The sequence below is a fragment of the Bactrocera latifrons genome, unplaced genomic scaffold (genome assembly GCF_001853355.1).
Source record: "Bactrocera latifrons isolate USDA-ARS-PBARC rearing strain unplaced genomic scaffold, ASM185335v1 scaffold_99, whole genome shotgun sequence".
Lineage (NCBI taxonomy): Eukaryota > Metazoa > Arthropoda > Insecta > Diptera > Tephritidae > Bactrocera > Bactrocera latifrons.
The window spans coordinates 262696-279942 of NW_017537700.1; the positions used below are offsets into that span (position 1 = coordinate 262696).

The 17247-nt window shown below is 35.7% G+C and overlaps 1 protein-coding gene across 5 annotated transcripts in view; it reads left to right on the forward strand.

The window, feature by feature from the left end:
• Nucleotides 1–17247, forward strand: part of LOC108978025 (integrin alpha-PS3) — a 42869-nt gene that overhangs the window by 13124 nt on the left and 12498 nt on the right. Inside the window, exon 1 of one of the 5 annotated variants that reach the window (XM_018948100.1) lies at nucleotides 16075–16529. The exons of the other annotated variants lie outside the window; for them this stretch is intronic. Coding sequence (XP_018803645.1) covers nucleotides 16342–16529 — 188 coding nt within the window. The 5' untranslated portion in view covers nucleotides 16075–16341. Of the gene's footprint in view, nucleotides 1–16074; nucleotides 16530–17247 lie in introns of those variants that run through there. 5 annotated transcript variants of the gene reach the window in all.

A 17247-nucleotide genomic window follows, 5' to 3' on the forward strand; every position in this document is an offset into this window, starting at 1 on the left:
GTATATGTGCATCGACATACACATCTAGATGTGTATAAGAGACAGCTCATATACTATATAAAATATTTTATTTTATTTATTTATTATTTTATTTATAATATTGCTATTATAAATAGCAAAGAGTTTTAAACTTTGATTTAGAACTTGGTTTGAAGAAAAGATATCTGAAAATTGGTTTTTTAGCAGACATTTTTACAAAAAAATTTAAATTTCGGTGAAAATTTCAAGAAAATTTTTTCAAATAGTTCTTATCGAAATTCATTCGTCCATGTTTTTAAGAATGGTATCTTAAAGACCTGTGTAAAATTTCATGAAGTTCGGTTGAGTAGAGAAAAACGTCAAACTATTACTCGATTTGTCCTTAAGGATAATATTCTTGATATGTTGTAGAATATAAAAATATAATCAAAACATAAATTTTTTTTAAACCCGTAAACTTATGAAACCCTATAATGAACCATTCCGTCGCATTTATCATGATATTATGGCTTCGTGTTCGTATCCTCTTGCGTTTGTTGCCGTTTTTCTTCTTTGGACACGATATATTAAGTGTGGCATGAAGTTGGTAACGCGCAGAAAGAAACACGAAATGAAACCAGATTGACCAACTACGTTTTCAAATAATTTTTATTTCATTTAAGTGGGTCAAAACACATTTCTTAATTGATATAATAGTAAAAAAAAAGAAATTTTTCCCCGTCCAATCCCCAAGCACTTTAAAATCTGGTGACTTCTGCTTCTTACAAGGTGATTTCCAAAGTAAAACTTAAAAAAAAAAACAAGTAAGGAAGGGCTAAGTTCGAATATCACCAAACATTTTATACTCTCGCATGACAAGTTTCATCAAGATATCTCAATTTTTACTCAAGTTACAGCTTGCACGGGCGGATAGGCAGACATCCAGATTTCAACTCTACTCGTCACCCTGATCACTTTGTTATATGTAACCATATATCTGACGATATATAATGTTATTAGCAACTTTATTGCGAGAGTATAAAAATGATGCCCTCTGAATTACATGTTAAGTTAGGTTAGATTAGGAACTGAGTTCTTCGTGTTCGATATCAGAGACCTTGAAAAGTTATAGTCCGATCACAACAATTTTTCCACAAGGRATACCTCAGCTCAAATACCGTATTTGTGTAAAGTTTTATTCCGCTATCATCATTTTTTCCTAATGTATATATTATACAGAGAAGACATCAGATGGAATTCAAAGTAGCGTTATATTGGAAGAAGGCGTGGTTGTGAACCGATTTCACCCATATTTCGAATTTCATTGAAATCGGTAAAGTAGTTCCTGGGATATAGTTTTTGGTCCATAAGTGGGCGACGCTACGCCCATTTTTAATTTATAAAAAAAGCCTGGGCGCAGCTTCCTTCTGCCATTTCTTCCGTAAAATGTAGTGTTTCTGACGTTTTTTGTTAGTCGGTTATGGAGGTGGGCGTGGTTATTATCCGACTTCTTCCATTTTTGAACTGTATATAGAAATGACTGAAGGAAACGACTCTATAGTGTTTGGTTGACATAGCTATAGTAGTTTTCGGACAGACGGATGGACGGACAGACAGACATCCGGATTWCAACTCTACTCGTCACCCTGATCACTTTGGTATATATAACCCTATATCTAACTCTTTTAGTTCTAGGACTTACAAACAATCGTTAGGTGAACAAAACTATAATACTCTCTTTAGCAACTTTGTTGCGAGAGTATAAAAACAAATGGTGTTTTCGGCGAAATCAAATTAATTTAATTTAATTCTTGTATGTATGTTTATAGCATGGTCCCCTCATTACTCACTGCGTTGCGAGGAGTTTTGGGTTTTGGCCTTGYGCCGTGCCTACTTTATTGCTTCCTATCAAATCACCACCCTCTCATAGTTCGCCGGATTTGCTGTAGCGGTTTTCGAACACTTAGGCTTTGTTCACATACGTTCTAGTATTCGTTTGTCACCCTAAAAGCAGTGTTTTCATTACAATGCCACTATAATTACAATTGCTAAATGGAGAGCCGCACTAGTAAGACCCATTAGCAATGCAAACCGATTTCCTCAAACCCAGCATTGCCTTATTAGGTGGCACACTTGTATAAATGCACAATTAACGGGAACGGGAAATCCATAAACGCAGACGACATGGAATGACAGTGCATGCAATGTCATCACTCCCCTCTCAGCCGAGCAACAACAACAGATGTGCCAACGAAAGTGAATGCAGATAAATAGTCGACGATGACTAATGCAAGCAGTCGCTACAGAAGCGTGTGTATGTGTGTGTGTGTAGTGCATTTATGTTGACATGTGTGCTTGATGCGGTGTTGTATTATTCTGGGGACCTTATTCATTTATCCATGACTGTAATGACGTCTTTCACCTTCATTTGCCAGTTATGCATATTTATTAAGTTCTTTTGAATGAATCTGGTGCCGCAGCAAAAAACAAAACAAACCAAACAATAAAAATTGTTTTCAATTTTKTTTATTATTATTGTTTAAATACTTGAAGTTTTTGCTGTGCATATGAAGCAAGCAGAGAGACAACAAATTAACTGAAGTCGGTGGAAAACGAAGGTGGGCACGTCTGACGGGTGATCATAGTTGTGTCATGGCTGTTCGGGTTGGGTKTGAGCATTGAAAGTTGTACACAAAATTAATGTATTAAATTTTTTAAAATAAAAACTCCCTCTTGTKCAACAATGACAGATCAACGAGCGCCTAGAAACGCCTCTCGAGAGCACTTCTGTGGCATAAATTGMAGAAAAGCTCGGCCCAAACGCTTACAAAGCAATTATTTATATACTTAAGTACTTGTGGAATTAGTTATGCGCATATAWGTATATATGTACATACGTATGTACATATACAAGTATATGTGCATCGACAAAATGCAGTTCGGTCATAAAATTCTAGACGCAACGACCTTCATATCTTGATTGGAGTCGTGACTTCATAAAATACTCGCGTTTTGCATGCTTTTATTGCAGSTCTCTTTGAAATTCTTTCGTATAKAYATACATATGTAAATAAGTAATATATATAAGCGACTATGTACTTAAGAATGTGCTGCGGACAGCTGTTGGCAATCAAGTTTAGCTCGAAGCCCGGTACAAGCACATATTTACATACTTGTTTAGTAGTTATGTAATATATGGATATATTATATATGTGTGTGCTCAATTTGAAAGAAAATTTAACTATGTAGTAAAGCTGTGCCAACGTACATAAGTGCATATTTGCAAGTTCTAATTAAAGCTTGAGAAAATAATTTAAATACTTGTCGACTGAAGAACTAGCAATTATGGAGGGAGGTATGTAGTTGGAGCTTAAGAAACAGTTGCCTGTAATAAAGTTGTCTTTTCAAAAATAATTAATATTTTTGATGCCTATTTTCAGTTTTAGCTCCTTTGTAAATTAACCAATTTATCGAAGCACAGCTAATTCTATGCCATTATGAGTCAAAGTATTTTGAATGAGCTTTAGCCTAAGCCTTAAGCTAATGGACAAACTGTCATAGAWAAATCACATAAACCGAAAATTGTCCTAAGATGCAATATTTCATTATCTTCATTTATTATTTAACCACCACATATTCTTCTGCCAGATCAACCAGAGCCGTAGAGAGAAAACTGAGACCGGGCATGATTGCAACATTTACAAAACATTTGTTGCAGAAAATCGAATCTCCCTGAGCACTCTAAGCCAGGGAGRAATCATCCCCCGATCTGCCTCGTTTCTTCTGCACTGACAACAACAATAGCTTCACATTAAACCTAGCCACACTGTCTTTGATATAGTATACATTTTCTGGATTCATAGGCTTATGTATAAGAAAATTGTACGAAAATACCAATATTTTCGTAAAATATATTCAGTATTAGCCCAAAAAAAAATGCGAGTTGTTAAATATTTGATATAGATCAGGCTTTTGTTGCTATCGTCCACTTTCTACTTTCTTTCTATCAGGTCCACAATTGACACACAATAATTACGATAACATCCTTCTGTAAAATCCAGAAAGCTAAGCTGCATTAGTCTCAGGAACTACACTCTAACGTCGCTCTCTATGAAGTTAACTTCTCAAAGTCCTTTCGCATCATTTCTATTAATTATCTAAAAATAATTTGCAATAAAATGTGAAGTAAACAATTTTCCTTGAAACAATTATCACATCAATTTATCAATGCAGTCAAAAGAGGTTTTGGCACTCTTATAAGTACCACCGATTTTATTACGAACAACAAATTATCAGAGATTTTGATAACCGGTGATAGCTTTCAGTTTTTTATTTTCTCAAAATTTAAAACCGTTTATCAGAAGTCAAGGATTGAAGGAAAAAACGCGAAATTGACGGAAATAAGTGCTTCAAATATCAACGATCGATCGAGTACTAAGTAGAAACCGCTCTAAAACCTCAAACCTGGTGTAAAACTCTCGTAACTTCGTCAATTTCATGCCAATCGTCTTGAATTTWGACACAGTTTTCTTAAGGCATTATGCGTTTATTTAAGATACTACCAAAATAAAATACTTCCTCTAAAGATGTAGCTCAGATGCAGGAGAATCTAAAAGTGAAAGTACTTCGCCACTGCTTGTCGTTTCGAGGTTATGGGTAACTAATGTTTGAAAGAACTGATAGCTTACATATATCGCATTAAATTTKTAGTCCTGAACTGTAAGTTATACGAGAATCCCATTGATTCTAAGATTCCAACAACCCATTTTTTCCACCTTGTTACCACATCTCATTTTCTCATTCACAAACTTCTGCAGATCTTTCAATTTATAACCGCAAACAATACAGTGTGGTAAAAAAAAATGTTGCTAGATGGCTTTGGAGTTTTTTGGAGTTCACAGTGTGGTCTGAAATTTTTCTATCTTAGAGCACTGGAAGGCTGACTAGTGCGCTTTGCTGACAAAAATGCAAATAATAATAAATAAWTATAGCACGGTTATTGCGGTCAAATAAGTTTACAAGCTTCCGTGGTGAGGGCATTTCTGAAGTTCAATGTTGTAGAAGTGCTGAACGCAAGCAAACCGCAAAATTAAGTCACAAAGCCAACAAATTCATAGTATAAACAGTTATGGAAAAATGTAAGCGAAGCAGAAAACCGAAAACGTATTTGTCAAACCGCTGACACATAAAGAAGAAATAGTSAAAAAAACATAAAGCTTCCTCCCAATGATCAGTCATTGCCGGCGAGATGCTGCACACTTGGAGCCGATGACTCATGGCAGACGCCACAGTTACCGTGTCGGCGAGACGCTTCCGTATAWGCGATTAACTTAGCTGACGGACTCATGCAAGTTTAAACACATGTGTACATATTTATATATGTATACGTATATATAATATATATATAGGTGTATGTACAAAGAAATGCAGTTGCTTGTCGTTTTCGGCTGCAAAACTTTTTGACCACATGAAATCTCTTGTAATTGYGGTGAAAGAATTTGTACAACAACGCAAGCAAATTAAAATATTTTATACCCTGAGCAAAATACTCAAAAAAATACTCAAACAAATACTTGGTAGAGCCTATAAAGTATGATAATACATATGTATGTATACAGCTCAGGGGATTTAGTCATTTCCCTCTGTATATGCGCAAACAAGTCCCTCTGTTTTTGAGATATCAAGCTGAAATTTTGCACACGTCGTTTTCGCATCAAGAAGCTGCCGTTCTGTCGAAACCGCCGATAGCGGACAACTATAGCATATAGCTGCCATACAAAGTGACCAACCCAACTCAAGCCCTCGTATGGAAAACTTTTTTATTTCAAAAGTTATCTTCACAAAGTTTGGCACAGTTTTTTATCCAAGACCTCACTATAATCTCCAAAGAAATTATTCAGATCGGACCACTATAGCATATAGCTGCCATACAAACTGAAATATCAATCTCAAGATAACAATTTGTTTATACCCTTTTAAGCTATATGAAATGCAGCTGTGAAGGGTATTATAACAACGGTTAAATTCAAGACAAGCAACAACAACAAAATATGCCAAAAAACCAAGTCGAATGCAAAGCAAGAGCGAAGACGTCATAATGAATTATGCGTCAGTTTGCCGGGTTAAGGAACTGCCGCAGCGTATCCGTGGCGTGTCCAATGCCGTTGCTTCGGTTGCATATGGAAATGGGAGTGTCGGTATGCGTGTGAGCGCTCTTTATATGCACACAGCTATTCTCATACCCATGTATATACATACATACWTATATCTWTGGCGACATGCRTGTTTGTATGTATAAATGCGGTTTTGTCCAATGCAATGCTGTTTGTTGTTATTGTACTTACAGTTAAATGCGTTATTTTTAGATGTTAACATTTTTCAACTTTTATTGTCATTCCTTTCTGCTTTTTTCTGGTGCTTTTGATCTTCTTTGCCCGAAGCGTTTCTTTTTATCACCTTTTATTTTACAACTCCCGGCTCTTTGTGGCGTCCCATTTAAGCTTAATCAAGCAACTATTCAACAACAATATAAAATGCAAACAATATTTAATTGCAGCACTCGCGACTAACATACAAACACTCACGCGCATACACACAGACACACACACAAACATGCACTTTAGACCGCGAAGCTCGATGATAAGCGTGTCGTTGTGGGTAACGCGCGACGCGTCTTGCATAAAATATCGCAAAACGTCTACACACAGGCACATACATACATACAATGTAATGCTTACTGAAGTGCATGTAATGTGTGCATATGTATGTATGTGTCTATTTAAGTATGTTTTTATTAGTAAACAAATCATTGGCAACGCGATTTCTGCGCGCATTTTATCGCTTGTCTTTATTAGTCGTAACTCTTTCCAGGTTTTCAGCTTWGCTTCACACTGACAATCTCTTATATTTTATGGTTAATTAATTGCTGTGATTTTCAGTAGATTAAGTAAATAATGCACTGTTTTATAGGCTTGGTGGTGACGACTAAACACGCCTAGGTATTGAATTAAATCGAAAGTTAAGTTCGGTTGGAAGTGGTCGCGCTTTGAGTCAAGTTCTTGCAATTGACCAGAACTATACAAAAAGTTYGCAGATGTACTTAGGTAATTAAAGCATAAATAAAAATCCTAACCCCAAAATTACACGTATATTAACAGATATTTTAAGATATAACCCCAACCGATGTTAATTTTTAATATGTCTTACGATAATTTTTTTAACTAACCTCACTTAGGAATATTCATACAAGTATATGCATACAAAATGACGGGTTTTCCATGCTTAATAACACCGTCACTTATATCTAATTTCGGACTAAGCCAATAAAAGGTGATCCATTTCGAGGTTCTCTATTTCTTTGAAGAAAAAACACAGAAGCTTCAAATTTTATGGGAAATGTTTATTATCATTCGCAAGAACATTCTTTGGCAATTATGTTTTCAAGATTATCTCATACAAATGTTGGCCGCGGGTACGTCTCAGATGGTCCATCCTTGGACAAGTCTAACGGTGTGATATCACTTGACCTTGGTAGCCAATCGAGCGACTGAAAACGTGAAATTATATGCTCGCCGAAGTGTTCTCTCAATAAATCCATTGATTTTTGCGGTGTGTGGGAAGTGGTGCCGTCTTATTGAAACCAAATGTCGTCGAGATCACAAGCTTCAATTTCAGACATCAAATAGTGGGTTGTCACGGCGCGATAACGATCCCCATTGGCGGTTACATTCTTGCCGGCTTCATTTTTGAAGAAATATGAAACGATGATTCCACGGACCCACAAACCCCACCAAACCGTTGACACGGCAGCTTTTGAATCTCTTTTGGTTGTTCTTCGTCCCAAATGTGGCAATTTTGCTTATTTACATACTAATTGTGCCTGAAATGGGGGAATATCTGAGCAATATTTCGGTAGAAAACGTCGAATTTTCTTGGAACTTTTCAAGAGCCAAGCTTCGCTGTGCTTGGGAAGGTCGAGCGACTTCCGTTCTTGCATAAGCAGTATTGAAAAGTTATCTCGACTTTAATCGTCCGGTATATCAGCGTGTCCAACAAGACTTTTTTAAATTGCTGTGATCTCGATTATCTGACCCATCCGTACGGATACTTATCCCTGCTTATCTGTGCACTCTGTCTCATTCCGTAACACTTTTGAGGGGAAGGCATTTTTGGGTACCGAATTTAGTTTCAATTCTGTAGGTTTTCGAAACTCTATTGTAAAGGGTAGAAACGGSAACTTACTAAGCACCATAGAAAGCCACTTATTACAGGCGATTATTTCGGATAAGTTCCTAATTTTAATAGCTAGCCATTGCTTGCAGAACAAGTCTGTTGTAAAATGCCGTTTAGTGTCCGACTTAGCGTTGTTTTAGAGGCTATACTGAGGCAAATGTATACCAAGTTTTTACAAAAAGTATCGCTAATTTTTGAATGTTCTCACGCCATGTGTGTTCTCTTTTCGATTTGTTTGTGTTACGTTGGTACTCATATCCCGTTTTTTTGCTGACAAGGTCAACCATTTTGAAGAAGAAGACCTCGATCTTCCCCAGAGGTTCATAAGARATGGCAAATCTTCGGTTTATTGCTGAAATGAAAGCTGCCACATGTGTCAAAGCGAAAAAAACGAGGCAAGTTAGATCGAATGTGAAGGTTTTACTAACAGATTCCTTTGATTGCATGGACGTCAATAAAATATTTTATATTACCTGCAATCAGCCAGAAACGTCCGGATTGAAGAACAAAAATTGTCATTTAATATTGCTTACATATGCTTAACGAGCGTACTCGGAAACTTACCTATACCCGAAACCGCCACATCAYCAGMGTAGGCCACAACATGTACCACCGTGTCTTCTAGATTTAGGTACAATTTATTCATGTGATGCGGCGCAGCTCAATATTATTGACCAGCTMTACTGCATTCGTYATTTGTGATCATATCRTCACATTTTCAACCAATATCATGCCGTAAAMAACGCATTCGCCTGATTTACCTTTATGTAACTTCTGGCTATTCAGCAAATTCACATGACCACTCGGAGGACACCGTTTTGATTCAATTSAKGATATAAAGATTGACTGATTGGAAAATCCTTGGCATAAGAGTATTGCAATGGGAGGGTATTACTTTGAAGGAGATGAAACGGACAAAATTCACCTTTCAATTTGATCACAGTAGTATATATGTAAAATAAGTTTTCAACATTTTATAACCTACTAACCCATAAAAGTGTTGGAGATTTTATTGAAAAACATATTATACATTTCAAATGTTCTCTTTTTTCCCACTCAGAACACACCTACATACATTRAATAATCCGAAAAATACTTTCGCAATGAAATATGTCCATAATCTCGCTTACAACCGGTATTTTTATGACATTTAATTATGTATTTGTTGTTCTATTTTTTAATGTTCAGTTTTATTTTTAATGTTCAGTTCTGCTYCGCAATGAGGTCACGATTTATCTCAACCAAATCTGAATGGCAATAATTAAAAGCAAAAGAGAAAAACTCAAAAAAAAATTGTCCAAAAAATTTTAGTCACTCTGTGGTTGGCAATTACTGGCTTTTCAAGTATTATATATGAAAGCACATATGTATGTATGAAAGTTACATACATATGTAGGTTTGCATGCAATTACTTTGCTGACAAAAATTTTAAAGCGAACAGGGACTAAATTTGCTGTGAGTTCTAGCGTACAAATTTGTGGCGTTGCAAAAGAACAGCCCGTTAAAAAATTAGTAATAATCGGCATGAGCCAGAAAGCAGAAAGCAACAGCGTGATAAATCACTTTTTTACTTCTCCATTAATGTACTTGACAAGGTAGAGAAGTACTCACACATAATTGCATAATAATTCAAGCAATTTGCTCTCGAAATTCTGAATGAACTTCCCTCCAATCAGTCTTTGCCATTGACATTAGACAAATTGTTTGAGGAAATTATGTAGAAAATCACGTCAACCGGCAATTTATTCGAGGCTACTTAGGAGAGTACACAGTTAGCTGCTTATATGTAGTTTCTTTGCTTTGTTTTATAAGTAATATTTWTGTATAATAAGTATGTGTATATACATGAGTATGTACTTATCTTCAAAGATGTTTAATTATCCGTAGTAAATTCAGACTTGAGACGCTGAAACTGATTTCAGAAAATTCATACTTTTTTGATTAAAATGTTTCATTGCTTAACTACTAAGGAAACAGGTGTGGACTTACGTTTGARCAACGTTTACAAATCGTTCAASTTTTTTACGAAAATTCATGTTTTGTAAAGAATGTRTTTCGCGCGCTTCGGCTTATGGTCAACATAATCGGCGTACGATTCGCAGCAAAATCATCCATCTTGAGACCTATTCGACAGGCTACGTTCAGCACAGTGAAGAAAATATAGCAGCCCTAGCTGAGAGTATACACGAAGTTCGTGGATAGTCGAGCAACTCGGACCGACGTTTGAAACGTCTTGGTGCGTTTTACGTCGACATCTTAAGTTGGAAGCATACAAAGTACAGCTTTTTGCAAGCAGACTCGACGTTTTCGAGACAAATTTTGTTCAGCGAAGGGGTCCAGCTCTGGCTGAATGGGTATATGAGCAAGCAAAATTGTACCATTTTTGGCAAAGAGCAACCTGAAGAGACTCATAAAGTGCCATTTCAGCCAGAAAAATCAGGGATTTTGTGTTGTTTGTAGGCCGGTAGAATCATGGATCCATATTTCTTCAAAAATGTTGTTGTATTCGACTAAAAGTGAATGTATTGAACTTTTTGTGGAGCCCTTTTAAGTTYGAGATGCGTTGCGAAGCTTTAAGGGTCTCCGAACTTTCAGCGATTTGTTATTCTAGAAAACAGCATTTTATTAAATTTRTTTTAGACATTTAATATGCTTTCTACAAAGTACTATTTACCTAATTAAAATACTCTCAATATTACCTTTCTTGCTAATTTAATATTCATTTGCTACTTAGCATTAATACCAGTCTCCATTCCTAGATATATTCACTATGTAATGGAATACTTTTACACATAAATTAGCACGCTTGTACTCATAACTGGTTTTCTCGCATTACTCACCTTAGTCGCGCGTAAATAATTCAATAAAAAGAGGTGAAAAAACTAAAATAATTTCCAATGGCCAGTTATGCATGAGTCTTTAGTTCGTCTGCCCGTTAAGCTTTGAGCCGGCACAGCTAGATCAACTTTACACAACAAACACATGCGATTCAAATGATGACTCACCTACCTGTTTCGATTAATTCTGTCGTATAATTTGAAAGCTGTCGCGATTTCGTAATCAACTCTTGGCACTTTGGCAAATCGCTGCGTTTGCTCTTTTGSCATTTGGCCATTTCACGCCAGCATCCATGAGCTTACACCATTACGCCCAAGCAATAATTAGCAGCGAGCACTGTTCGTTGAACGTTGTACGTGTCCGGCGATCGGTCSGAGATTGGCGTTTATCGACGCCTTTTGTCAACGCCTCAGGGGATATAGCCGAAGCTTACACTTTTCGCTTACAACGATTATATGTGTACTGTATGTATAGGAGCATATGCATATGTATATATATATATGTATATGATAATGGATTACATTATAGATATGTATATATTTATTGTTGTTTCTATAATACCGTGATATTTTTTCCCAAAAATTTTAATGAGTTTCTTTGTTTATTTTGCTTTGGCAAATTCGCTTGCCGCTTTTTGTAATGATTTTCGGCATCGATTACCGCATTTCTCGCTTTCACTGAATAAGCCACAGCTGAAGTCGCTACACATTTTTTAATCTCACGCTCCCATACAAATTATTCATGCCTAAATACTCTACACACTAGAAATGTGGGAAGCCTTCTGATAGCGTCCATGGCTTCATTGATCATTATGACTTTATTGAGTAAGTGCTTCTTAAATTTTGCGCAAATTTTGAAATATTCGGTATTTACTACCGTCTGATTCACGCATTAAGATAATATTCAATGTATTCTTGCGTATTTTCTTCAAAGAATTTTTTAGTCATCATATAWTAGCTCAATCCAAAGTTCAGGCAACTGTTTCGAATTCATTGWACGAAATTATTTTTCTCCGAATTTTGGTAGTTCAAGTATTAGGTATTACTTGTTATTATTTATACCCTGAACGTTTGATAAATTTGTGACAAAGTTTGTTAAACCCAGCAGAAAGCGTTGAAGACCCCTTAAAATATRTAGTGGGTCGTTCATTAAGTAATTTCGTTTGATGTTAACATCGTTTTGCATTTTTCCGCAGCTAACTTCACTCTTAACCGCTTACTTCTTCTTTATTGGCGTTGACACCGCTTACGCGATTATAGCCGAATTTACAGCATCGCGTCAGTTTTTCTTCCTTTTCGCTGGTTGTTGCCAATTGGAAATTTCAAGTGCAGCAAGATCCTTCTCCACCTGATAACTCCCACAGAGTGGAGATCTTCCTCTTTCTCCACGAACGGATACTGCGTCGAGCATTCTCAGAGCTGGAGTATGTTCATCACGACAGACGACATCACTTAGCCAGCGTAGCCGCAAATTAAGAGCGCTTAGGAAACTAACCTTACCCAACTCCACAAATTACTTCATTGGGTAGAAGATTAAAACCATTTACTTACCGTAATAACAAAAATATATATCCTTACAATTATTGAAAGGTCCGCTATCTAGCTTTAAGTTGTCACCCGCTTGATATGTAGTCAATATTTTTCAATTGTTTATTTTCAACACGCCTTAGTTAAGTTGAGAAAATAACAAACGCCGTTCTTGTATAAGTATGGTAAGATTTGTAAAATTATGTACACTGGCGAGAAATCTTTTAGCATTGTAAATAAATTTTGATATGCACAACTGTTATTAGTCACATTTAAAAAGAAAAAAAAAAATCATTGAAGAGGAAAGATATCATGTCGCTAAGGAAGCTGATCARCTAATGAAAAACGTTTGAACCAAAAAAAGATCCTAAATAGTAAGCATTTAGTTATAAAATATTTTAATCTTGAAAAATCTAAGGCGAACCGATGTTTTCGAACCAAGCTTTACTTAGATCATTATCACTGAATATGTCAATAATTTGGGACGAAGCGCAAACAGAAGATATTCAAGAGCTGTCACTTCATAGAGAACAAACAAAGATTTGGTTTCAAAAAAACGGCGCCACTTCGCACACAGCACTTTAATCATTGGATTAACTGAGAGAGCAATTGCGTGAGCAGACAATTTCACGTTTTGGGCCGTTTGATTGGCCACCAAGATCATGTGATACCACACCGCTAGACTTTTTCCTGTGGGGTATGTAAAGTCTAAGGTCTACCTGGACTATCCCGCTTCAATTCAGGCCTTAAAGAAAATCATCACGCATGTCATTCGCCAGTGGAAATGCTCGAACGAGTCATCGAAAATTGGACTCAACGGATGAACCTTTTGAGACGTGGCCACAGCCAACATTTGAAAGAGAAAATCTTCCAAAAATATATGCCAACGAATGTTCTTTCGAATTACAATAAACACTCCCACATTTGAGGTTTCTTTAGTTTTTCTTTAAAAAAAAGTAGCGAATCTCGAATTAATCGCTTCAAGAAATACACAAAGGTTTATTCTGATTTACTTTTAAGCTTTTTTTTTAATCAATGGTATTAATGTACGAGTATCATAATCGAACTGAACCTATCCATAAAGTTAAATAGATACCTCTAAATTCCTATCAAACCATTTTGTTTTGATATTGACGCAATGTTATTTATGCCACAATTTTGCTCATGATTATAGTACATATATGTAGAATATTACACAAGTATAAAAGTTACATTTCGAGCGCCGATGTATTAATTGCAAACATGTAATATTACAAMAAAWATAAAMAAACAAATTGKATCAAATAACACGTTCTTATTTACATATGTATGTCGGTATGTCACTGTACATGCCTGGGCGGCCGACTTTAAGTGATTCACGCCAGTTAACCGGAAACGCATAAAACAGCGCTATGAAGAAGAACGAACGAGCTTTGAGCGCATATTGAATCATCGGAGCGCTCAATAAAATTTCGATTTTAGCCGAGCCGAAAAGAGAAATATTTTCACTCAAAGCGCTTAAGGTGGCAGCTCGTGGGCAAACCATTCACTTTGTAGCAGTAGGTGCTGGAGAGTGGGTGATATTTACTTAGTCGAATATGTGCACAGTGAATGGTTTTCTACATTTTGGTGGCTCAGCAATAATTGATATATGATTTTTTCAATACATATAAATAACTTTCTAAGGTAGTTTAGGTAGTAGACCCAGGTAGTTGGTTTTTGAATTTTCAATAAAAAAATGTGGTGTATATTTGCGTGGAAGAAAAAATATGGTACAAGTTAAAACTAAAAACCGAAAAATTTGGTAATTTTCTTTTCTTTACATTAATTTTGATTTTAAAAATTTACAATATAACTTTTTTATAGGACTGGCGGCTACGCCGAAAATCGACAGGTGAGAGTTAAGGGTTTGAACGTAGGAGAGCATGTTAACTTATCGAGTAAATGAAAAAAGTGTACTTTGAAACACCCCAATTAGCCTTAAAAAATCGCCGAGGCTATCTTATTGCTCAGCGAGTCATAAGTAGATAAATAAATCACCACATGTTTGTGCTTTTCACAGTTATGCTGACCGCTCTCCGGGGCACCACGCAATATCTTTCATATCCATCCGCTCGACGTTCCCAAGCGACATTGCTTCTTTCTATAGCCTCTTGAATAGTTCGAAAAAGATTTCAAATTTTCTTGAGCGTTAAGGTTCATTTCTGGCTCAATGAGATGTAGCCACGGCCGCCATTTGATAGAGATAATCTTCAAAAATTTATGCTAAAGACTGTTCTTTTCAAAAATAATAAACATATCCATTATATTTGAAGTTTCTGTGTTTTTTCTCTGAAAAAGTAGGAAACCTTAAAATGGATCACCCCTCATTTGTTATAAACAATTTTTACTTCCTGAGGAAAGTATTTCAAGTTTGTAACACCTTAAAGGAAAGTTCCTGTATAGCATTATATCTGTCTCTTATACACATCTAGATGTGTATAAGAGACAGAGTTCGGAGAGCATTCTTTCCTGATAATATTATGTCTCTTCATTCTTCTTCTTTACTGGCGTTGACACCGCTTACGCGATTATAGCCGAATTTACAGCATCGCGTCAGTTTTTCTTCCTTTTCGCTGGTTGTTGCCAATTGGAAATTTCAANCTCCGGGGCACCACGCAATATCTTTCATATCCATCCGCTCGACGTTCCCAAGCGACATTGCTTCTTTCTATAGCCTCTTGAATAGTTCGAAAAAGATTTCAAATTTTCTTCAGCGTTAAGGTTCATTTCTGGCTCAATGAGACGTAGCCACGGCCGCCATTTGATAGAGATAATCTTCAAAAATGAATACTAAAGACTACTGTTTTGAAAAATAATAAACATATCCAAAAATTTTAAGTTTCTGTGTTTTTTCTCTGAAAAAGTAGGAAACCTTAAAAAGGATCACCCCTCATTTGTTATACACAATTTTTACTTCCTGAGGAAAGTATTTCAAGTTTGTAACACCTTAAAGGAAAGTTCCTGTAAAGCATTATATAGACACTTTTCTATAAACGATCAGCATGACGAGCTTGATTGATTTAGCCATTATCGTCTGTCTGTCCATCTATCGCTCCGTCCGCCTGGTTGTATATACGCGAACTAGTTCCTCAGTTTTTTGCTCATTTGTCGAAACCGACGATATGGAACTCGCATATATATAGCTGTCATACAAACTGAATGATAGAAATCTTTCAGAAGTTTATTTTCTGGTTTGGGCTGGCGGTATCTTGTACAAAACTTTTTGCTTACACTGTTATAAGTACGTATCTATGTGTTGTTACCCTTCTTATTACTCATAGCCACTTGAGTTCGAAACAAAACTTTCTCTTCTTCAGTAAAATTGAGTAAGAAACACTCAACGTACACACACAGAGCGGCCTCTGTTTCGGACGCTGACTGCAGAGCGGATGCGAGCACAGGTATGCGGTTTTCGGTGGATATCGCTTAAGCGACTTCTAATTGAGTGACCAGTTAACTGAGTTGCGCGCACTTCGTCGACAGTTAGTCTTGGCTATTGGAAAAGTTTGTACGGTTAGTTTAATGTGAACGCGCAGCTAAGCGGGTTGTTTGGAGTGAACTAGTTAACTCTGCCGTTAGTTAGTTAGTGAATTAGAAGTACGCGAATGCTTACACACATATATCCATAGGAATATAGYACAACGATAAAAGCCGTTGCTATCGGCGGTGACGCGAGCGTGCGATCGATTAAATTAACGAAAATAAAAGTTTGAAATAATTTAAAGTTAGAAAAAAAAATATTTAAAAAATATTTAATATAATAAAAATGGCATTTAAGAGCCACGCACACATGTTAGTGTTTTCGCTGGTGTTTTTAACGCTGTTCCACCAATTGGTGGCATATAATTTGTCACCGAAACCGAATATAATTGTTAAAGATCCACAGTTTGCCACCGGCTTGCCAAAAGTCGAGTCTTCTTACTTTGGTTTTACCATCAATTTGCGTCCGTTGGGGTAAGTGAGTATTGGTGTTGTTTGTGGGTGTGTGCGCGCGATTGTGGTGGCCGCTTGTGTGTGTGTGTGTGTGTAAGCGATACACATAGTGGTTATTTACGGTTACGCATGGATTTTTCGAATTTTATGAATTGTGTAAATAATATTTATCTTGTTGTTGTTATTGTTGTATGATTCATGCATATTAGCAAGAAGTCTATTATGAGTTGATTGAAAACTGTCAGCCAAAAGCAAAAAAATAAAAAAAATAAAAAAAAATAAAATATAAAAATAAAAATACTTGTGTCGTTGAAAGTGTGCCTGTGTTTGTGCTTATAATTGAAAATTCAAGGTGCTAATGGTATAGCAAACGCTTTAAGTAAAAATATAAAAAAAAAAAATAGTAAGTAAACGCAAGCTATTGTAAAAATTAATAACTAGTTATTGAACAATTTAACATAAAAATTAACAATTTTTAAAATAAAAAGTAAGAATTAATAAAAACAATGGTATATTTTTAACAAGGCGATTTTGGAAACCATATAAAAAATATAAAACAAAAAAATTTTTTTTTAATTTCCAAATAACTAAATACAAAAGAAATAAATAATTCAATTAAAACATGTTTTTTTATTACCAGATAATTAAATGAAATATAAATAAATAACTCAAATTAAAAAAAATTTTTTTTTTAATTATATAATATTATCTTTAATAAAATGTATTTTTTTTTTTAATA